Genomic DNA, 24,731 nt, shown 5'->3' on the forward strand with positions numbered 1-24,731 from the left:
TACACATGATTCATTGCAGTATTTTATTTGTGCTGATCTTAATGTTACAAAGTTTTACATGAACTGTCATTCAATGGTTTTGTCAGTTATGTCAGTAATTCTGTTATTGTGCCCATTATATATCTTTTTAAAGTTATGTGAACTGTCAAACGGTTACATGATGAACAGTTACACTTGATTTGCAGTAAAATATTTTTAATTTTTATTTTATTTTGTGTAAATCAGCCTGAGGAAATACTGTCAGTAAACTGTAAGAATTAACTATAATTGACCCGGTTACATGAGTAAATGTAATTCACATAGTCGAACTATTGGTTACCTAGGTCAAAATCAGGTGAACTGACTTCTGTTTTTGTAAGATTTTGAAATATTGACCCCCAAGTGATTAACTTAAGAAAATATAGAAATAACTAACTTGTGATTCCTGCTTTCAGTCCACTGGATGGAATGGATGAAAACCTGACATTTTTTGAGGCGCCAGTCAGACCCACTGGTACCCCACGGAGAAGACCGGTCTCGGTGTTAGCGGTCAACGGACAGTTTGTAAGCAGTGGTTTTCAGTTTATTTTATTATTTTGTTCTTGCCTTCACTTTTCTGGTGATGGTGTCAACTTTTGTGTTAGCTCTAATGTTAAGTTTTCATGTTTTATTCCATTTGTTTTACAAACCATAAGTACTAGACTACTGAAACATGGTGTGTAGTTGCACCTGTGTACATTTATTACAATGCATGTTAAATGTTTGTTTAAATTTAAACGTTTTATTTTTAATTAAAATACTCTTAACATTTAGTTTAGTTTTCACATTTAGGTCCATTTCGTATAAACTTCTCGTCCTAGGTCAGTGAAACTGGATTTGTAGTTTCTATTCTGTGGGTGGTAGGTCCTCTGAAAATTGCTTCTCACCCCCACCCCCCACTCTTCCACACATTTCAACAATCCTTTAACAGCTCTCCCCACATACTGACCTCATCTTTCTGTTGCAGTCCGACAGTTACGGAGACCTGACCGGACCGGAGAGGCGCTACTCGAGTCCGCTGCAGTTCCCGCAGACCAAAGATGACTACTACTTGTTCGCGTCGTCCACGTCTCTCCCCAACCACATCTTCGAGACTCGCAGCTACACGGCGTCGCCGGTGCTGCGGGTGCGGGACACATCGCTGTACGTCTCAAACCACACTCAGGGCTCCCTCATATCGCAGGCAGTATTAAACAGTCCCATGATGCACACGCCGGCTGTCCCGCAATGTCGCCTGCCCGGCGTGCTCACCCAGTGCGAGCCGGTGTCGAGGGACGAACCCGGGGCCGTGGAGGAGGCACTGAATAACCTGACAACGACGCTGGAGGATTTCCTCGGACAGTACAACGAGCTGCAGAAGCTGGAGGAAGTCGTGCTCAGCCTGGAACATTTCATCAGGGTATGTACAGACACACATCTAGATCACTTTCTGTCTGTTATTAGCGTACACATAGACATGTTTAGGGCCCTTTCTTTTATTAGGGTACACATAGACATGTTTAGGGCCCTTTCTTTTATTAGGGTACACATAGACACTTTTAGGGCCCTTTCTTTTATTAGCGTACATATAGACACGTTTAGGGCCCTTTCTTTTATTAGCGTACATATAGACATGTTTAGGGCCCTTTCTTTTATTAGGGTACACATAGACATGTTTAAGGCCCTTTTATTAGCGTACATATAGACATGTTTAGGGCCCTTTCTTTTATTAGGGTACACATAGACACGTTTAGGGCCCTTTCTTTTAGTAGTGTACATATAGACATGTTTAGAGCCCTTTCTTTTAGTAGTGTACATATAGACATGTTTAGGGCCCTTTCTTTTATTAGGGTACACTGAGGTGTATTTACAGTCTCGGCCAGGAAAGCCAAGTGATGACTCCTGCTCGCCTACACACTCGCTAAGACATTTTTAGGAGATCTGCAAATTGATGGCCTTAATATTGCAATGAAATTTTTAATAAATTTCATTTGAAAGTAGAGATCTTCAGCTCACCTTGATTTCACTCATGGCAACAGAAAATGAAATTTGTCTGTACCTAGAATATATGCATCAGATAGGGTAGATAACTTCTTCTTTTTTTGGTGGTGGGGTGGGGGGGGGGGGGTATTAAAGGGAGATATGCATCAGTGCAATATTCTTAGTCTTCTGCATGTGTGTTTTATTTGTCATGTTATTTTTTTTCAGAAGCGATCACAGTGCAATTCTCGTTCTTCCAGCATCAGTGTGTCCATAGAGAGCGCACTGGAGGCATTCGACTTTCCTCAACACTGAGGAGTCAATAGACGACCTCAGCTCATCACCGCAGTAAGTCCTACTGCATTGTATGGGATTCTTCAAATATGAAAATAATTTAATCCAAGGAATCCATGATATTTAGTTCCAATTTATGTAAATTACATATGAAACAAGTAGAAGTGTAATGATATTGGTGGGTAGCAATACAGTACGTATCCCAATACTTGTATTACATCACAATATTTAAATGTACTGCACTTAATAATTAGCCAGTGTAAAATATTTTTGGCTATTACAACCTTTTTACGGTTTCATCAGGGCTCGCGCTGTCGTTCGCCAAAGGCGCCAATGGCGAAAAAATAAAAAAGTGGCGAAAGAATTTCCATGTTGGCGAAAAATTTGGCGAAAGACTTTCTTTTACCGTATAATTTTGTTTATAACTTTCAACCGATTTTGTTTAGTGTTCCGGTGCGTACCAAATTTGAGCACGTAGCTGGTTTTCACTCTATTTTCGGAAACAAGCGAATATCGATCTAATACTCAAAATTAGAATACACAGTTAAAGATTTTAATGATAAAATATTAGATTATTATATAAAATGTGTTTTACCCAAAATAATATCTAAAGTTTTCTTTTACCTCAGAAAGCTTTCGTTTAATGTAGGTTAGGTCGCACGGCCCAGTTCATTTCTGGAATGTGGGGGTGCAAGTAGAAAATGTACACATGCGTTCCACCGTTCTACAAATATTAATCAACTATCTTTAATGTTACTGGTATAAATTGTATATAAATATTATTTCAAATACACTTGGTCAGCAATTATAAATTGTTTGTGCTATATTTGTTAATAAACTTTATCCTAATAAGCCTCACTGTTAGAAATAGAATGCTCGGAGCAAGTTGTCGCTTTCTACCTATTTTCAGATTGCAATAGATGCCGGTGTTTTGTTTGCAATAAACATGTAAAAGACGCGTTCTTTGTGTTTATTTATATTTTATTGACTGTCTACAATGAGTAAGGCAAAAAACAAACAGAATAATAGTGTTTAACATCAAAGCGTACAGGTAATTAGTTAAACAATTGGTCAGATTGTAAATACGGCCAGTTGCTGGCAGTGTTATCACTGCATTAATCCGAACTGATTATCACTGTCCATACATCAAACAAATAAATCGGTGATTTGAGCTTATGATTTATGTTATCTTTGCTTTCAAAAGAAAATTAATTAATATATCTCTTGTGCTAAAACAACTACTTGCTACCAGTTTAGGAGGCCATATTTGACATGAAGAACTCATTAGACGTGTTACGTATATAAACGACACGAACAATATTTTTAGTAAGTTTATTTAACCATTAATTAGTATTTTTATCTAATCATTTGTATAAACGTTTTTTTTGTGTTTTTTTGTGGGTTTTTTAACTAACACTCTCCCCACCCCTTTCATTGTGAGCACAGTTTCTGACCCTAGTCAGAAATCGTGCTCGCAACAAGCGTGCTTGAACATTAAATTGATATAAGCATGTTAATTCCAGACATCTGACCTGACAGTCATTTGTGGGCATACATACATATTTTTATTCACATTTCACACTCAATGCATCTAAATTATGGGGAAACGAAAAATTAATGATCGGAATGAAAGTGGTGCCAGAGTACCAAAGTTATCATCATTTGGGTTTGTTGGGTCCTGTCCAAATTTAGCTTCATCATCCAAAGAAAATGTAGACACCCCAGTGATTGAAACACCAAATATAAAAATTAATAGGCCTACTGAAAACAGAAAATTTCAACAAAGCTGGAATTTGGCAGAACATGGCTGAACTATGATGCTTCCAGTAAATTGATGTGTTACACTTTAACTGTTTTTCAGATTATAATGTGTGCTGTAAAAATGTGTTTTTTTGTGATTAAATATATACCTGGTATAATTGTTTCATTTTATTTTATTCTGAATATGTCACTTCATCTGTGCATTCCACTATTAGATAGTGATTGAAAGAACCTGTAATGCAGAACGTACAATTAAGAATATGTATATCTTAATTATTATACATTACTTGACATAAAACTAAATTTTATTTGGTCAAAATGTCAAAATATATTTGGCAAAAACATTTTCAAATTGGCGAAAGAATTTAACGATTGGCGAACCCAAATTGGAACCCAGGGCTAGCCCTGTTCATATTACTTAAAATGACTTGCTTAATCTTTAGACTACTGGATTAATTTTTGACAAATACCATGTTGTGAGTGGGTACAAATTTGTAATTTCTACTCATATATTCACTTCAGTGTTTTATAAATACATAAAATAAAGTTATATTTGAATTGGTAAGTATTATTTTCATGGATTTTTCTAATTTTTATATTTTAGATCACTTAATGTTGATTAAAATTAGGCAAAAAATTGAAAAAGTTAGGTTTACTTACAGGCATTTGTGGCCAACATTGTTCCCAATAACAGTGGGTTTTTTTACCAGAATTTTTTTTTTAAACGAACTACGATTCATATCCCAATATTTGATGATTTTCGTTGTTGGTAAAACAATCAAATTTATTTTTAAATTAGCTGTCACAATCAGCTATCGATTCCTGAAAATGACCGTAACATGTCGCCATTGTTGTCAAGTGAAAATAGTTGCCAAAAAACAGTGGTATTTTCCATTGAAAAAACCCCTAAATTTAAAGATAAAGCTTCCTGAAACAGAGTTGTCTTCTGTTTCCTGTTAATAAATTGCTTCCAGTGAGTGTCGTGTCAAAACAGCAGGAAATATGAATTGGGGAATGCACTGTATACAGTGTACAGTGTGACGTTGGGCAAGATATCTTGCCTTCAGTAGTCAGAAGGTTACGCTAAGATGATTAAGCTGTTAATTTGAGCAAATCCAATGTGTGTTACTGGTCATCTTGATGTTTCTAGTAGCTCAAAATGCATTTTGTACAAAACAAAAAAGGGACTTACCTCAAAAGTTTAGGTCAGTGCATTAAAGGTAACGTGATACAGCGGCCTGTAATTGATGCATCATGTATAAGTGTGATTTTATTCATTTTTAACTCACCAATGTCAATATGTTTTTGTTTTGCAGGGGAAGTCGCCGGAGCAGCATTGACCAAATTCTTGCCAGTCCCGAGTCGACAGCGAAGACAGCCGACTCTGGGATTGAATCTCTGGCCAAGCGACTGAGTGAGGACACCCAGCTGAGCTCGAGTCTTGAGTCGAGTCCAGTGCCTCCGTCTACAGGCAACGACCAAGTTGATCAGGCGCTGCTCTTCCACTTGTCTTACTGTGATCGACTTCTCGAGGTGAGCAGGCAGCTGTGTATGTTACTCACAGATGTCCTGTTGTCATGGCCTTGTGCACAATGATAATAATAATGATAATAAATTATTTATTTAATGAGGGTAACAGTTAGCAGAAGCACTAAATACATTCCAGAGTGATTGTATATTGTTTTAAAACAGATGTTAATGATAATGATAATAAATTATTTATTTAATGAGGGTAACATTTAGCAAAAGCACTGAATACATTCCAGAGTGATCACATATTGTTGTAAAACCGATAATAATGATAATAAATTATTTAATGAGGGTAACATTTAGCAAAAGCACTGAATACATTCCAGAGTGATTGCATATTGTTGTAAAACAGATATTAATGATAATAATAGATAATAATGATAATGGTAATAAATTATTTATTTAATGAGGGTAACAGAAGTAGCACTGAATACATTCGAGAGTGATTGCATATTGTTATAAAACAGAGATTTGTATATGTGTTTTAAAAAAGAGCAATTCTAACTGTTGTTTTTACTTGAAATACAGTCTGTGCTGGTACAGCAAACTGAATGTTTGATTAATTCTTTTGTCAATATTTCAGTTACAATGACAGTGTTTTACGTGTTACAATGTGTGAGCATGTTTGTGAATCAGCTGTGGTTTTCGCTGAATCTTTTGAAAATGGGGGAACATTAATAGAGTCTCCATTCCCATCTCACTTGTTATTTGTTGCAAATTTGGTAAATTGTACCAACATGTGTATTTTATTAAGCAATGATCAGTATACAAACTGGCAAGGTATTATGACAAGATGAGTTTCTATATTTTCCATCAGTAACCAGTTATTCTCTCTATTTCAGAACCTGGGTAACTTCGGACCACTGAAGTGTCGTGAGTTCTATGCGCTGGACAAGCTACAGAAACAGGCAAAGATTATCGACAACCTACTGAAGATAGCCAGAGCCGGATCAGAGATTGATCTTCATCCTGGTGAGAAAAATGTGCATTTCCACTAACACTATGTGTCAGAATTACTAGATGTTTAACAACCAATAGCTGATTTTTAATAAATCATTGTGTTGTTGAACAAAACAAACTTTTAACTTTTTAACTGTTATTATCCTATATCTCATAATAATGACATTTCTCCACATAAATGTGATAAAAACTCCTCAACTGACGTGTGATGAGTTATAAAATTTACCATTCTTGGTGAACTCGATGGGTTGTTCTATTCCAACCAGTGATTTACGAATGATATATCAATGTCTCATACCATGCAGGTTTCTTTTCTTGCATCTAGGTATAGCGTCATAATTAACCTGTGTTTAAACTAAATTGATCACTTAGTTATTATATACTCGCAGAAAACATTCCTGAGCATGTATTGCACAAGATATATATTTAATTGTCTTGAAAGAAAATATATCAAATAATTTTCAAGAAATTATTTATTGGTCATTCATAAACATGAGGTGATTTGCACAATTATGACATATCATCATCTTTGTCAAATTTCAACTAGCGCAAATAAAAGATCCCTTGCTGCTAATCGGAAGAGTAGCCCATGAAGTGGCGACAGCGGGTTTCCTCTTAAAATCTGTGTGGTCCTTAACCATGTGTCTGACGCCATATAACCGTAAATAAAATGTGTTGAGTGCATTGTTAAATAAAACATTTCTTTCTTTCTTTATATACCATTATAGCCATGATATGTAGAACATAATTTAGTCTTTTCTGTCTTTTTTTCTTTTTTCTTTTAGTGATGACCGAGTTGACTGATGACAAGACACTTCGTGAATTCTGGGTGACGTGTGTAGACCACAATGTTCTGTACGTACACCCCGAGAAGCTGGCGTACATGTTTGAGCAGAAGTACACACTGCGAATCAAAGAGAACTACGACGTATCTCCAATTAGAGGTAAGAATCGGGTGTCTCTTTTTCATCCATTTCAAGGGGTGAGATGTAGCTCATGCCTGAGATGAAATAGGTTTTAGGATCAATAACCGTTTCTCCATCCCATCAGAGGCTGTGGTATGTACTGCTCTGAGGGGCCAGATTTAGCTCAGTCAGTTGAGGTGCTTACGTCGCAGGATCGAACCACCTCAGTGGATCCATTCAACTGATTGTGTTTTTTCTTGTTCCAACCAGTGCAACGCAACTGGTCAAAGGTCATGGTACATGCTTTCCTGTCTGTGGGAAAGTACATATAAAAGATCCCTTGCTACATTAGGAAAAATGTAGCAGGTTTCCTCCGATGACTATGAGTCCGAATTACCATCCAATAGCCGATGATTAATTAATCAATTACTGCTTTGTTTATGGGAATTGCATATTAAAGATCCTTAGCTGCTTTTCAGTAAATATAACAGTCTTTATGGCAGCAGCATATTTCTCTCTCACTCTAGGTGTCGCTAAACAAACATTTGTGGCAGCATCAGGTTTCCTCTCTCGATTTAAAACAAGTGTAAAAAAGAAAGAAAAAAGAAGAAGGACTTCTCAAACAGCTGTGGTTTAAAATATGCTGATATATCGTTAAACATACTTTGTTTTTTCAGTGTTTTCATACGTGATAGATAAGATCCACAACTTGTCTGTGTATAACATGTATACTTAGTTTTTTCAGTGTTTTCATACGTGATAGGTAAGATCCTCGACCTGTCTGTGTATAACATGTATACTTAGTTTTTTCAGTGTTCTCCTATATGATGGGTAAGATCCACGACCTGTCTGTATAACATGTATACTTTGTTTTTTCAGTGTTTTCATACGTGATGGGTAAGATCCACGACCTGTCTGTGTATAACATGTATACTTTGTTTTTTCAGTGTTTTCGTATGTGATGGGTAAGATCCTCGACCTGTCTGTGTACGAGCCGGAGAAGCTGGGCAGCAACACAATGGTCACTCTGCACCAGTTCGTCACATACTTCACGTTAGCCGGTGGACTCCTCGTCATCGACCAGATAGCCGAGGACAGTAAGTAGCACACACACACTGGTGAAATTATTCTGCTAAACAGTGAAACACGTACTGTAGTTGAAGGGAAACAGTGAAACATGTACTGTAGTTGAAGGGAAACGGTGAAACACGTACTGTAGTTGAAGGGAAACGGTGAAACACGTACTGTAGTTGAAGGGAAACGGTGAAACACGTACTGTAGTTGAAGGGAAACGGTGAAACACGTACTGTAGTTGAAGGGAAACGGTGAAACACGTACTGTAGTTGAAGGGAAACGGTGAAACACGTACTGTAGTTGAAGGGAAACGGTAAAACACGTACTGTAGTTGAAGGGAAACGGTGAAACACGTACTGTAGTTGAAGGGAAACGGTGAAACACGTACTGTAGTTGAAGGGAAACAGTGAAACACGTACTGTAGTTAAAGGGAAACGGGGGGCGGGACGTAGCCCAGTGGCAAAGCGTTCGCTCGATGTACGATCGGTTTGGGATCGATCCCCTTCAACGGGCCCATTGGGCCATTTCTCGTTCCAGTGTACAAGGACTGGTATATCAAATGCTGTGGTATATGTACTACCCTATCTGGGATGGTGCATATAAAAGATCCCTTGCTACTAATGGAAAAAATAGCGGGTTTCTTCTCTAAGACTATATGTCAAAATTACCAAATGTTTGACATCCAATAGCTGATGATTCATAAATCAGTGTGCTCTAGTGGTGTCGTTAAACAAAACTAACAAACTTTGAAGGGAAATAGTATTGATTTGCAGGGCTCACACTGGAACAATTTCTGCTTTAGCCAATTTTCTGATGTATTTTCTTGAAAATTATTTAAAATGTGGTTAATTTAAGGAATGTTATATTAGCAAAAGACTAAATGTTTTAGCTGTTTTGTATAAAAATTAGTAATTGGCTAATTTGGCCATGCATAGGGTCTCAGACGCCATATAACCTTAAATAAAATGAGTTGAGTGCATCGTTAAATAAAACATTTCGTTCTTTGCACAGGGTGAGCCCTGGATATTGATGTACAGTATTATGTTGCACTTGAACCAGGATTTGGGTTGATCTTAACTAAAATTAAATTGAGCATTATTTTTGTGTATGACTTGGTTGGTCAGTGCAGTAAGTGTTCGTATCTCATCATTATTATCTCTTTTATTATTTTGGATATTTCTTGTGTTTTATAAATTAGTCAAGAAACATTTGCCAAGGGGAGACAACTGTTGAATTGACTACAGTTTAACACTGATCAGCATGAATAATGAAAATAAAAAGAAGGATTATTATAAAGAATTTCAAGTACTGTTTATTATTTTCCATCAGTTTTATTCCAGTGTTCTTATTGTAGGTTTTGCTGAATTCCCTTTTGTAATTCTATTTAGGTATAAACTTCACAGGTAGGTCACAGGTTGAAGGAGCCAAACAGGTGTTCACCTTTTGGACTCTGTATTGTACAGCATGATTTAACTTGGCTGCATTTGCTTTTCTGTCATTGTCAGCACAACAAATTATTGAAACAGTAATTTACTACATTTTATACTTGAGTGTAAACACCTAAAAATTCCCACCAGCATAATGAACAAACTTGCATCCTTATGTTTTATCAGTCAAGCATTAATCGTATTTTGAGAGATCAGTGCCTCTTTCAAGCTTCTCGGTTAATAAGATTAATAAGATTTAAAAACATAACTGTGGACCCTACAATATATCTTAAAAATAATCTAGATTTTTAGAATGTTTGATGGGGTTGAGCCATTCCCCTAGACTCCTTAGGATTCTTGCACCCTGTTTTGTGTCAGTTTAATATGCTTCAGGTGTTAGAGATCCCTGTAAACTTGTATCTTGGAAGATGGTATGGGCTGAATTTACAGTGCATGCACACAATAAAAAAATTCTGCATTGATCAGTTTTGTCAGTTTAGCCCAAAGTGTCTGGTTAATTAATACTAATTAAAGTAAGGTAAGGCCAAACAAAATTCATTTCTGGTCTGGTCAGTGCGCACATAAATTTTTTTCACCATGGTATAACGGGAATTTTTGTAGGAGTAACTTGTGGGTTGTACAGAACCCCTTGTGCTACTGTTTTGGAAACTATTTAGGGTACCAAGGCAAAGAAGAGGGCACCATGGCCATTGAGGATGGGCCAATGCAGATGAGGAGCACATTATAAAACTAAATATACCCACCGTCGGTGTGCAATCCATGCATTGGGAAGGAAAGGAAATGTTTTATTTAATGACGAACTCAACACATTTTTATTTATGGTTATACGGTTATATGGCATCCATGCATCAATTCTGGAACTTTGGTCTGACTAAAAACCAACCTTTTTTCTTTTTTTTTGACTTAAATGATAAATAAAATGCAATACCATATAATACTTTTGACAAGCCCAGGATGACAATCGTCTTGTGAACAATCTGACTGGATTCAATGCTATCACATACATTTAACATCAGACATAAAAGCCTTCAGCCTCGTGAACATACGTTACACGTATATGAAATTGGAATGCATAAATGTTGTGAATGCTTTGCTTTTTGCTTGTGTTATATAAAGCGATTGTTGTTTATTGAAGGAAATATTGTATTAACTGAAAGACTTGTCTAATACTGTATTGTACTGTACTGTACTGTACTGTAGACTATAATATCTAAACCCTGCTTGCAGTCTCACTGGCAGACCGCCTGTGTTCGGGGAACCCTGACCAGGTAATAAAGGCCATACTGACCCTGAGAGAAGAAATCCCTCGACCTACATGTCTGAAGGTCGTCGGAATGCTGCTGGTGGCAACACAGCGAGAAATACAGCAGTCAGCAGGTCAGACTTTTATCTGGGTGTAGAATCTGTATATAACCTATCAAAAGCCATGGTATGAGCTGTCCTGTATATCCCATACTGCTTTTTAGAAGGAGTAGCCTTTATGGCTGCAGCAGGTTCCCCTGTCACATCCTGTCTCTCTCTCTCTCTTACTATTTGCCTGTGTGTGTGTCTCTGTCTCTGTCTGTCTGTCTGTTTCTCTCTCTTGTCTGTTTCTCTCACGCTCTCTCTCTCTCTATCTCTCTCTCTCTCTCTCTCTCAAATCCACTCTCTTCCTCCTCCCTCCCTCCTTCCCTCCATGTGTCAAACTAATCATGTTACACACTAAATAGCTATAGTTTGTAATGTGCTGTGTCATTAAGCAAATATTACTTTATCTATTCGGATTAGAATGGTTTATTGTTTTACATATTTTCTTGCTGGAAATCTAACCAGTCCTGAATGAAAAAAAATTCCAATCTGTCCATGAGCATAATAACGAACAGGAGCCAGCTTCCCATGTTAAATGTATTTATATGTTGATGGGTCAACATGTAGCTCTGCTGTTTGCCTCAGGTGTGATGCATTTTAGGATATTTTATCCTTGGTAGACCATGTTGGGATTTCTACAAGCTGTATATCAAAGACCATGGTATGTGCTGCCCTATTTGTAAAAAAGTGCATATAAAAGATCCCTTGTTGTTATTCAGTATATATGCACTTATATATGTACATGTATATATGCAGGTTTTCTCTCTCTAGCTTGCATTGTAACCAAATCAGAGGTTCATATCAAAGCTTGAGCTACATTGTCAAATATTTACTGCGTAAATGCACCTATGGCTTTGATTGCTAGTGATATGTGACATTGATTATTTGTGTAAATATGGTTATCAGAATTCTTGTTGTAATGTTATTGTTGTTTACCTTGCAGCATCATATCTGAAAGTAGTAAGCAGAAATAAAGTCACAAGAGATAAGGTATGATTATTATCTCCAACATGACATATTGGGTGGGGATTATTATTTTAGCTTAAAATTTATTTTGAATTGTTTTCAAATAATACTTACATACATACATACATACAGTTGAATCTCTTTGGCTCGAACCCCGTCGGTGATTGAGAAAGTGTTCGACCCATCGGATAGTTTGACCGAACTATTCAGTCAACATCGGATATATCCGTAACATCAGTTAGAAAGTTGAATTAGATACATATTATATTGGTAACTCCAAACTTAAACATTTGATCAAGGTGTTATGTAGCAAAATATCAGAGTGAAAGAATTTATTAGAAATTACTCCGATTGTGTGACGCAGAAGCCCTTGTCGGTATTAATTAAATATTTGGTTGCTGAAGTGATGACATTTGATTAAGTTGTTCATTGTCTTATTTAAAACTGGTCTTGTAGACGTGTTCAAAGTAAAGCTTCACGCTGAGACCATTTTGTGCACTAATTGTTTGATTGGTATCACAATTCATCGCTGAGACCATTTTGTGCACTAATTGTTTGATTGGTATCACAGTTCATCGCTGAGACCACTTTGTGCACTAATTGTTTGATTGGTATCACAGTTCATCGCTGAGACCACTTTGTGCACTAATTGTTTGATTGGTATCACAGTTCATCGCTGAGACCACTTTGTGCACTAATTGTTTGATTGGTATCACAATTCATCGAGCAGGTACCATAACACTAGCTGTACTTGAAAGATCATTACCGAGAGCCGATTAACAAACAACATGACAAGTATCATAAAGAAAGGATTGCATGGCTATTGTTGCGATTCACTAATTCATCTATAGCTCATTCTGCCTAAATAATTAATCCGAAGGTTGTAATAACAAGCGCAGCAATTGTTGGTTCTTTTCTGTGGTTTTCCATTTGATATTTGATGGATCACCAGTTCGAGGGAAATATAGCTAATAACATAGTCGGGACCAATAATTTAGTTCAAGTGAAGGCTTATAGTCGACCCATCATCAGTTAATATAAGGGTTTACTGAACAAAAAACTCGGGACTTTGTTTTTGGTTCAAGCCTTGCGGTGTGTACGACTCTTCCTAGGTCGAACCAACGAGATTCTACTGTATATGCATAAAAGAAAACACCAATCTTCCAGACCAGATACCAAGATTAACTTTTTTTGTGTATGAAAAAGAAAGAAAGAAAAAAAAGGTTATTAATTTTCTCAAGTCTGTATGCTTCACAGGTACACATTAAACTTGTGTAATCATATACATTTATTGTTTACAGTAGTTCATGTGGAAATGTCCAAATAATTCTGCTTTTAAAAAAAACCCAAAAAACATCTCGACATGTAATTAAGAAACATTAAATGAATGCTAGGTTTGTAACTGCATTATTAAATTATGCCCAACTGGTGTGTTGTTTCACTGGCATTGATTGCATTTATAGACACAACTCTATTATTATATATAATGAATTACTTATATTTTCTCATAAGCAGTGATGATACATGTGTGTATATATATATATATATATATAGAGAGAGAGAGAGAGAGAGAGAGAGAGAGAGAGAGAGAGAGAGAGAGAGAGAGAGAGAGAGAGAGAGAGAGAGAGAGAGAGAGAGAGAGAGAGAGAGAGAGAGAGAGAATTCTGTTATAAAAAGGAATTAATTTCTTATCTTTTATTGTTGGTAATGGTAATATTCATAGACACAACTATGTTATTAAAAATAAATAATTCATTATATTTTCTTGTAGGCGATGGTGATATTTGTGGAGGCATTAGAAGACCAGATTCCTGATGTCCGAGCTGGTGCTTGTGTAGCGTTATCTGTGCTAGAGGTTCGGATTCTTTATATCATTAATATTCATTATTGGATTGATTGTTATGGGTGAATACATCCTCATATGCTGTTGTGTAACGGCCTGAGTGTAATAAAGTTCTTCTTCACGGGGTAGTACTCTACAGTCTTATATATATTTTTAATATTGATTATATATATATATATATATATATATATATATATCAATATTTTATCTGTGCTAGAGGTAGGACTTCTTTAAACCTGAATAAACATTATGGGTGAAGATTGGTTTTACAAATTTTTAAATATTGACATTAATTTTCCATTTACTGGCAGTGATAAAGGGGACATAACTCATGTATATTACTGAATCTTACTGGAAAATTGGGTTTGAAAGCCCAATTGCCTTTCATGTTGGGGGAAGGGTGTTAATGTCAGCATATGCTTTTACAATGAGCAAAAAATGTTAATAAAAATAATGATTACAAAATCTAATTTTTTTATGTACACTTTTAGAAGAGGATTGGGGGGGGGGAGGGTAGCAAAAAAATGTTATGCTTGGTATTCTCATAATATTATTGATAATTGTTAATGGTCCCTAATATTAATGAAGCAGTGCATAAATAAATGGAAATAAATCATAGAATATTTATCCAATTTAGTAATAATGTAATCATGTACATATGCCATACATATTTCAGACCAGATTAAAAAACCCAGATATTTGTACATTCCCCCCATGTATGAATATTTTGTACAAGTAAAATTCTCTTAGGCGTGTAATGTTCCACTCTCAATACAGCAGGGCTTCTAGAATTTTTAAAAAAGCCCCCAGCCATAGGATCAGTGATTTTCAAAATCCATTAGCCGTGGTTAAAAATCTAGTAGCCCTACTTCTGTATACCGGTATACTGGAAATTTGTACCAAAAATACTAGAAAGTAAAAACATTACAGTTTGCAAAACTGTGGGTTGCTAATAAACACATAATTTATTTATTTGAAATGCCAAATGCTATCCTATTTTTTGCAGGTAAATAAAATATAATGTCTCATACTTTTTATATGTACTGCCCAAGAAGATTGATACATTATTTATAAATCAGTTTCATTACAAAATGTTACATTATCAGCAATGAAAACTAATTTGGTGTACTTGACTGGTGACTGTTTGCATTACACCTACAATGTGTTATTTAAAATAGCAGTGTAAACAACATGGCTATATACAGTATTTCTTAGAATTTGTTTTTGTCTGTTCAGCTTAGATATAAATAAAATTAAACTGACATATTGATCATCATTAGATTTTGATATGAGATACATGTAGGCGAAAAAAAAAGGTATTTGAGGTTTTTTTTGTTTGTTAGGGTTTGAGTTTTTTTTTTGGAGGGGGGGTTTACTCTCCATCAGGCATGATGAAATAAACTTTTTACTAGCCCTACCATGAAAAACACTCATCACAGGCGTCTCGTATTCTAGAAGCCCTGATGCTGTTTTTCGATGGAATATAAATACTAAAGCTTCCTATGTTAATATTATTTTCAGGCATCAGAAAGTACGGACCAGCTGGTGTTTGTGTGTCAGGCAGACAGCTCCTCCACTGTCAGAAGGAAAGCCAAAGAAGCTTTGTTTTCTCTCGGTTAGTTCCCCTTTTGTAGCTCTCTATTCATACATATGTGTTAATTGAATTGTCATCACCCTTTATAATCTAAAGAAATGACGCCATCAGTTTCAAATGTGTATTCACATTTAATCATGTGCTATTCATGCTTCTGATAAAAGTGTGAATAAAAATAATTTTAAAAATTAAGACATCATTGGGTCAATTTTATGTTGATTTAGTGTCTGGCAGTTTCCATTCCTCATTATAAACGGTAAACCATTTGACCATAAAACCGTGACAAGAATGGGGATGTCTGTATTTATTATCTTTTTTATTTGTATTTTGTTCAAACCTTTTCAAAATTATCTCTGATCAGCTTAGACATATCTCATTAAACACCCCCAAGAATATGGTGCTGAAAATTGACTTATTGAAGAAAATAATAAGTGCACCAAAGACTGTGTGCTTGTGTTAGATGTTGTAATTAAATGTCCAGTATGTTAAATTTCTTTGATTTATTTTAGTAATTGTGCTAGTGTGCCTTACACTACATCCTTAACACATTTAAAATCATTGGATTTGTTGCATTCCTTTAAATGATTTTAACACTCACATCTTGGTAATAATATTTGGCACACAAACACAAACACACACACACACACATATACATGTACATATATGTACATCCACATGCATATATGACATATAGTATATATTGCTTGAGTATTATTATTACTAGTAATGTACTGTTATTTATTCAACTCAAGTTTGTGTTTTTCCCATTCAGGTGAAAGTGGAAGACAGGCGTTTGAAGATGCTCAGCTGACGTCACACGGTTTCCAGGGACTCCACGTCAAGAAGTGAACACTTGACACCTCGCACCTGTTACAGTCAGTCTGGCACTGACATCAGCATCGTGATGAGAACAAATTGTGTCTGCAAGGAAATGCCAAAACATGTAGCCAATCAGTGAATGTTTTACAAACTAGTTATCCAATCGGTGAATGGTTTACAAACAAGTTATCCAAATAGTAAATTGTTTACAAACATATTATCCAGTGGGTCGATTGGTTTACAGACGTGTTTTGCACTGTATTGGAATTTCCTCTGAATCAATCAAAAGAAACATTACACTATATCACTGAATAACATCATTCAACTCTATTCCATTTATATAAACTATTGTTATAGTGGATCTTTTTGTTCATTACTTGACGTTGCTTTGCGTACCACAATCACGTTATTGTAATTCACTCCAGTATGGAGGTGTGAAGAATCCACGACAGATGTAGTTACATATGCAAGTGTATAAGGGTAATGATGCAATCCTGTTCTGGTGCCAATATGACGACGTAGTTGCTGCTTTAACGACTGTTTTCAGTGTTGCACATGGTCTACTGTTCGGTAAATATGTCGATCTTGATTTCAACACTGTTGTTTTTCTAACCTGTATAGACATTAGTTATTTTTATATATTGCTTAATTCAGAACATCTGGTTGAAAGTTAATGCCTCGATGCCAATTCAGAACAAAACTATTCAGTTTAGAGACAGGTTTTTAATGTTTACCTAATACAAACATCATGTCGTTTGACCTATAGCAGGTGATCACAATGCTTTCAAAAGTTTGTACTCGAGATCTTAACAAAGTTTCCACATGTTACTCTTTGTTCGATTAATTACTGAAGCCTCGAATCTAGCCTTTAACATTGTATAAATACAGGGCCTTGGCCAGAAGTCACGGAGATCTCAAATTTGGTGTTCAGACACTAATTGTGTAACTGTAACATTCAGTTGTATCTCTCTTAACATTGAGCCTGCATCCACATTCTAAGGGCCAAATTTGTCTTAAACATGTGTAATAACATATATATATATACATTTACAATGCTTAAACACTTGCGATTAAGAAAACCAGGCTTCATAAATTCGGCCCTAAATATTTTACAAGCTCCAGCCCAACATTTGAATTTGAATCTGAACCACCTAACAGTTTGCTAGATTTTGTTTTATTGAACATCATGCCAGTGGTAGCGTGGTCAATCCTCGTTGCTGTGTGATTCAGCATTATTGTTCCAGCACATCAAGATGACCCTGCTGCTGTCAATTATTGTTGCAAATGTGTAGTCGCTGCTAGCATTGTATGGTGTGAAAACAGATGACTTTATTGTATTATTATTCATGATGAAATATAGTATCAACAGTGCTGTTGATACGTGTTAATTCTTACATGTTGTCAGCATTGGGTTTTTCTCTAAAATAAATAAATTACAACATGGCTATTTGTTCAACAGCATTTAGTATCTGTACAGTTTTGGAGCAGTGTATCAAAAACACAGTGTTTGATGTTACAGGTTTCAGGATAATCTCTGTATGTAGAATGAAGAAAGACATTACGGTTTCACTTTGCTGGATATTACTGTTATACAAGATATGACTGTTATTTGTTATGTACATGGACAGTGCAACATGAAGTCAAGTCGTGCATGATCAGGGATCTGTTTAGTTCTGTTCCATATTGTGCCATTTTGTGTTTAACTAGTCAGGAGTATAGCAAAGGTACAATGTCCTTTTTACAAGTGATTTTATTTTGTGTTTTGTATCTGTTCTTCTTCACATTACATTATTGTAAAGCAGTTATAATGTAAAAATAAAAATTGTTGTAAAGCAATTATAATGTGAAAATAAAAGTGAATAATTATTAAGTATGTTCAATGCATGTATTTGGTTTGTAGCTATTGTACATAGATTTATTACGTTTGTAAACTCAAGATGATGAAATGACATTAATAGTGAGATTTGATGTGAAAATGGTGCTTTATAATTGTATGATAGCCTAAGTCTGTTGTGACGAGCCTTAGTTTGAGGATTTTGTGTCACAGAATTAGTATAGTGAGCATTGGCTTTAAAAAACAAGACATTTTGTGTGTAGAAGTTTGTAAAAAAAAAATCTGTTTTACTTATAAAGCTATTGTGTTATACTGTTGATCAGTATGTTTTAAAATAGTTTATTTAAAGTTTATTTGTTATCACATGGTCAATATTTTGGATCTAAATTTGTTTCACACTAACAAAGTTCAGATTTGACAGCGATGATTTCATGAGTGAATGATCATTTTACCCGAGGACTGGAATGTTGCTACAGTGACAATAAATTATTTCATCATCAGGGCTATACATATATTACAATGGTGGATTTAGCATGATACTGGGCTGTCACCATATAACTCATATTTCTTTTACCAATATTCCAGTCTGCACACCCTAACCCAGATGATTACAACTTCTCTAATTGCCCCTGGATGTATCATGAAGTTGATTTGCAATACAGCCAGGCTCCAAAGTTGAGAGCAGGAGAGAACAAAGTCAAAATTAATTTACTTGAACATAATGTGTAACACAAATTAGACAAGTAGCATATTAGTAGCTGACAAATGATTTAGTTTATTGTGAAGTTATTGACAGTGCTGGTAATGTGGTATGGCTAAACTCGCTGGCTACATCTGTTGTAACAATCATAAATCATGTCACATTTATGATGCACATTACATAGGTCTTTATTTAGGAGGCAAATGTGCAGGAGTTCTATATAAAAACTAAATTTTAAAAGCCTAGGAGAGACCCATTTGAAAAGAAACATTATCACATGCAAATCTCGATCATTGCTGCTGATTAAGTGATAGCAAACATTCCTTAAGCAACGAGCTATGTGTAACTGTATTACTCCAGTGTGTTGTTCATTAACAAACTTATGGAATACGAAATATGAATTACCATTACTAAACAGACTACTAGAAATATTCCATGGAGAAATATAAATTTTTACTGACATTTGTACATACATTATGTGATATGCAATAAATATTCAAAATATTATCTTCCTTCCTATAAGAAAGATTAAACTACTGACAAAGATGATAAATGGAGATCTGGGGCCTAATTCACAAAGGTCTCTTAGACAACAAAGCATCCTCTTTGCAAGTCTTTTAGCATTGCACTGCAAGATTGCAAATTTGCGAGAGTTTAGTGAATTAGGCCCCTGATGGCTAATAATGCTTGTGTATGAAAAACCTTTGACACACATGGATATGGAGCGTACAGCTTTTATTGTGCATGTATTATGCTATAGTTCTCTCTCTCTAGTTGTGCATACTCATTGCTGCCGTCCTATATTTTCACAACCAGACATTTGTTCGTGTTATATGTTGAGTTTTTCTTGTTTCATATACCGGTCATGTATGTGCAATAATAAAAATCCATTGTGGTTCCTTTATTATTTAACTTTATTATTTCAGTGATAATTAAAATTTTGTTTGCTGTGCATTTTATAGATTATATTATTTTGGGGGAAGGAAGAGTAATAAAACGTAATTACTTTTTAAAGTGTTAACACTGATAGAAGAATTTATGAAGCTAAATCAGTCCACATCCCCTTATTGAAGGTTTGCTAAAAAATAACTTGCAACCTCCTATTTTTCATATTAATCATCATTAAACAATTTATTTTAAATATTTATGCTCGCTTAGTTGAAACGTTTTTCTGATGGGCTTGTATTTGAAAAATGTATTACTAAAATCTTTTCTTTTAAATCAACAGTATGTAAAACCAACAAAGGGTATGAATAGTGGGGGGTTTTGTGGGTGGTGGTGGGGTTGGGGTGGAGAGTTACTTTCCCAAATGGATTGTCTTCATGTAATTAATCTTGCTTACTTAAAATATGTTCTGGTGCCATGGTAACCGTTCATGTCTGTTATTATATACATGTGTGACATAGTTGTATGGAAATGTTTGTCCAGGTCTGTTGATGTCTGAAAAGTCCAAAAGGTAAAGTTCTGCCATTGTTTGTCTGGGATTAAAATTATTTACTATAAGTGTCATTTCATCTAGTCATCTTATACATCCTTGTGGCTTGATCTGCAGATTTGAAATCGTAGAAGTAACCTGGTAAAATATTTCTTGTATATAGAGATTATTGTTACAAAATACAGGATATGAAATGAGTTTAGAAATTGTTTTATGCATCTGTCATGAGTTTTATAAAATTTTGTCTGCAACATAGCTTTTAGTCATTATCTAGTCATAACTATGTACCTCATGCAACTATTGTTGATATTTTTGGCATTACTTAATATTATAGCATATACATTTATATACATATAGTAACTAGTCCCCTTGTTTAAGACATCATCTTGTCATTGATCTAAAAAAATCAGAGAATCTTAACAATAACAGATTGACAATCTTTCTGAATTTTAATTAAGTATATTGTTTTCTCTAATTTTTAAAAATTTTAATTACATGGTTCTTTGCTACAATGACAAACCACAACTGTCTAATGCATAAATGTATCCAAAAAACCCAACTGGAATCATTTCAGTAGTATGTTAATATAACTGCCTTAATTGGAAATGGGATTATCTGTGTCTTCAAACTAACTGAAGACCTCATACATGCAAGACGCTGGTTTAACATTCGAGATTAAAACCAAGGTAGCGGCACTTGCTCATAAAACTTTAAAGTCTCTTGATGCATGCTATATGTATGAGACAAATTTGTATAAGAAAGTGACGAGTCATACATGAGAGGTACAACTTGATCTGGTCGTCTTACTGTGATGTCGGCTATAGAACAAATGTTGTGTTCTTGGCTTGCTCTGGTTGGTATGTTAAACATATCACAACCATTAAAAGTATTTCATCTTGGACTGTGTTCATGCTGGGTATGCATGTAAACCTTTACATTAATATTCAAACCATTTATTAAAACCAACTTAAACACTGTCCAGGATTGTTGCTATTGGTAAGTATTTCCTACTAACACAGCCCTTTTAATGATTAAGATTAAATTAAATTTTCTTGTTTGAAATATCAATATTCGGTTTTAATATTTGTAGTTAACACAAAATTCATTTTTTATTTCCTAAGATACATTTTTTGTTTTTATTACATACGAAATTATTGGGAGGTAAAATCAAGTTTATGCTACTACAAATATTGGGATGACCAGAAACACTGATGTTTTAGACAAAAAACAAATTAATATTTAATTTTAGTTAAAAGGGATTCAATAGCTGTAAACTTTACAGTGGCAGACTACTCGGGACAGTCTCTTTAACAATATTTATTTAATTAATTAATGTAGTTGATTGGCAAACTGACGGTAGTCCTATATAAATGCCACTCCACTATCACTATCAGTTATGAAAGTTGAGCATGTAGTAGCCATGTTTGTGTACTGTAAATATACGTGTATCGTCTTTAAAGGTAGATATTCACTCTGCTAGTAGTACCTGGTTATCACAGTGCCAGTTACGTTTGAGATTCATTCCTTGATAATTAGACTTGTATATTTATATCTGTATGTACAGCTTTTGCACACATTTTTACATTGCTGTCCCTACGTCGTGTCATCATTTTATGTACACGCGTTGTCGAGACTGAGTTCCTAACCATATTTGTGTTTTGGGGTTTTTTCCTTCTCTCTCTTTGATCTACATACTATGCATTTCCTTGTACAGATCTGATACATGTCTGGATTGTTGTTTTGTTGTGATACAATGCAATTATATAGACATTTAATACTCTGTACATTTCTATATAGCAGTACATAGAATAGGTTTGTAGAATTGAATTATTCCATGAATCACTTAAGGGATAACCCTACTGAGTTTTCCAATTTGCCGATGTAGACTGTCAAAGATTTAGTTCTATTGGTGACATATTACTGGAGCCAATAAAACTACAAATTGGTAACAGAAAAAAAAACATGAATCTGTCGGTAAATCGATGCAAGACAAAATGAATTGCATTGAATACACAAAATGTGTGAAAAGTAAAAATCTGAAATACATGTATGACAATATCAGATGACAAATTAACTGTCACAAGTTTTTGTACGGGTTTATTATAAAAAAAAAAATAATAATAAAAAATGCAGATGGTAAAATGTTAAAAAGTCATTGTACTTTCAAAGAAATTAACCATATTTAGTAAAGGTTTAAAAACAAAAAGTTTTAGTTTTTTTAAATAAATTCTCATCGTATTTGAGGGGGAGGGGGAGGGGGCAGAGAAAGAAATTTGTATTTTTAAATGGCCTCCAATATCAATTTCATTGGATTTAAAGAACAAAATGGCAATAGTGATAATTTTCATGTGTTTTAAAGTTATTTTTATATTGGGATAAAAAGGTAAAGTGTATAGCTCTCAAGTGACATGGTCTGACCCATTGTCCTCCTCCTGTTAGCTTCCGAAATATAAAACTTTCTTCTTTGTCAAACTTTGTATACATGTAGTTCTTCTGAAATGATCTTTCAAATTTGTTTTTCTTTTTTATGGAATTAAATTACTTTTAGGCGTCTTCAAATAAAATAAATTTTTTGCTTCTTTTTTGTTCTGATACATTTCCAAAATATAATATATATCTCCATTGCCATCATTATGCAACTTTACATAATGGTATCCGTTACATGAAGCAGAGTTTTAGAATCCTATCCACTTTGACAGAAACTTTGCAGGGTTTGACAAATCCATTAGCACTTGGTCCTGTCTTGTGAACTTTCAGTCTGGGCGAGTGGAAATTATCAACTGTATACATACAGCACTAGCCAAAGCTTCTGTGAGAACTGGCCTCGGACTACAGGCTGGTAGGTACAGGGTTCGCAGCCCGGTACCAGCTCCCACCCAGAGCGATTTCTCAAGGGCTCAGTGGGTAGGTGTAAGGCCACTAAAGTACTAATCAAAATTAAACCCAGGTGATTTTCCAGTCTTATATATTAGTTATGAAAATCCCTGGAATAAAAACCATAAAAATGTGTCAGTATTATCATAACCTGTTGTGGTATTCAAACAACCGGTAGAAAAAATGACAATAAATGACCTGTTATAGATAGAAATATGAGATGTATTTACATATTAACAATTTTACTACAAAACATATGTAATTTGGAACTGACTATAACACCCAGATTGATATTGATTAAAGCTGACAGGTGAAATCACAATTACTAAGCTAAGCAGAGAGGTGGTGTCAGGTGTGTTCAATATCAAACTTGGTGTTATAGTCCGTTTCAAATTACATGTGTTTTGCAGTAAAATTGTAAATACAATCTCATATTTCTATCTATAATAGGTAATTTATTGTCATTTTTGGTACCGGTTGTTTGAATACCATAACTGGTCATAATACTGACACATTTTTATGGTTTTTATTCCAGGTATTTTTATAACTAATATGTAAGACTGGAAAATCACCTGGGTATAATGTTGATTAGTACTTTACACCCTCTTCTGTCACACTAACCACTAACCAACTAACCCACTGTCCTGGACAGACAGCCCAGATAACTGTGTGTGCCCAGGACAACATGCTTGAACCTTCATTGGATACATATAAGCACAAAAATAAGTTGAAATGAAATTCTGTGAGGGCTAGTGACTTTCTTAAACATTTGTTGAACACTGAACTTTGTCACCATTATACTCCCACTGTTAACTCTAAAATTAGGAAATTGGTGGATGTTGTTTTGGAAATTAACTCTTTATTTATCATCTCTCTTAGTAGTTTTTTGGTCATGATTTTGAAGCCTACTTGTCCTTTTTCATTCTACTGTAGTACCACAGCTTTTCATAAAATCAATGTTTACAGATTGCATGTTTGATAAAAGAACTTGTGTACTTTTTAATTTTAACCGTTATTTATTAGTGCAAATGTGTTGCATTTGATTTAAATCTTCTATTTATGTGTTTGTAATGTCTTGTTTTATCCGAAAACAATATTTCCCTGCAAGATTTAAATTTATTATTTTAATTTTTATTGTTGCATCACATTTATTTTGCTACATAGTTTTATCATTCCCTTCATTTAAATTATTATTTCAGTTCTATATATACATCTTATAAAATCGAGAATATAGATATTTCTTATTTATGAAGGTGTAAATGAGATATATAATCTACAGCAATGCACAAATTTGCCCCTTATCATTCCAGTCTACAGGAGTGGGGATTGTGAGCGTTTTTAACCTTTTATTTATACTAAGTGAATATTTC

At 34.7% G+C, this 24,731-nt stretch overlaps 1 protein-coding gene across 1 annotated transcript in view; it reads left to right on the forward strand.

Annotated features, from left to right (window-relative positions):
* LOC121380433 (rho family-interacting cell polarization regulator 2-like) overlaps positions 1–19,952 on the forward strand; it is a 171,852-nt gene extending 151,900 nt beyond the window's left edge. Inside the window, 12 exon segments of the mRNA XM_041509247.1 lie at positions 435–543; positions 986–1,417; positions 2,206–2,312; positions 5,349–5,565; positions 6,405–6,534; positions 7,308–7,466; positions 8,375–8,524; positions 11,177–11,326; positions 12,240–12,286; positions 14,034–14,117; positions 15,627–15,720; positions 16,472–19,952. Of these exon segments, the coding sequence (XP_041365181.1) occupies positions 435–543; positions 986–1,417; positions 2,206–2,312; positions 5,349–5,565; positions 6,405–6,534; positions 7,308–7,466; positions 8,375–8,524; positions 11,177–11,326; positions 12,240–12,286; positions 14,034–14,117; positions 15,627–15,720; positions 16,472–16,548 (1,756 nt within the window). The 3' untranslated portion in view covers positions 16,549–19,952.
* Positions 19,953–24,731: the final 4,779 nt, after the last annotated feature.

This window comes from Gigantopelta aegis, chromosome 9 (genome assembly GCF_016097555.1).
Source record: "Gigantopelta aegis isolate Gae_Host chromosome 9, Gae_host_genome, whole genome shotgun sequence".
Classification (NCBI taxonomy): domain Eukaryota; kingdom Metazoa; phylum Mollusca; class Gastropoda; order Neomphalida; family Peltospiridae; genus Gigantopelta; species Gigantopelta aegis.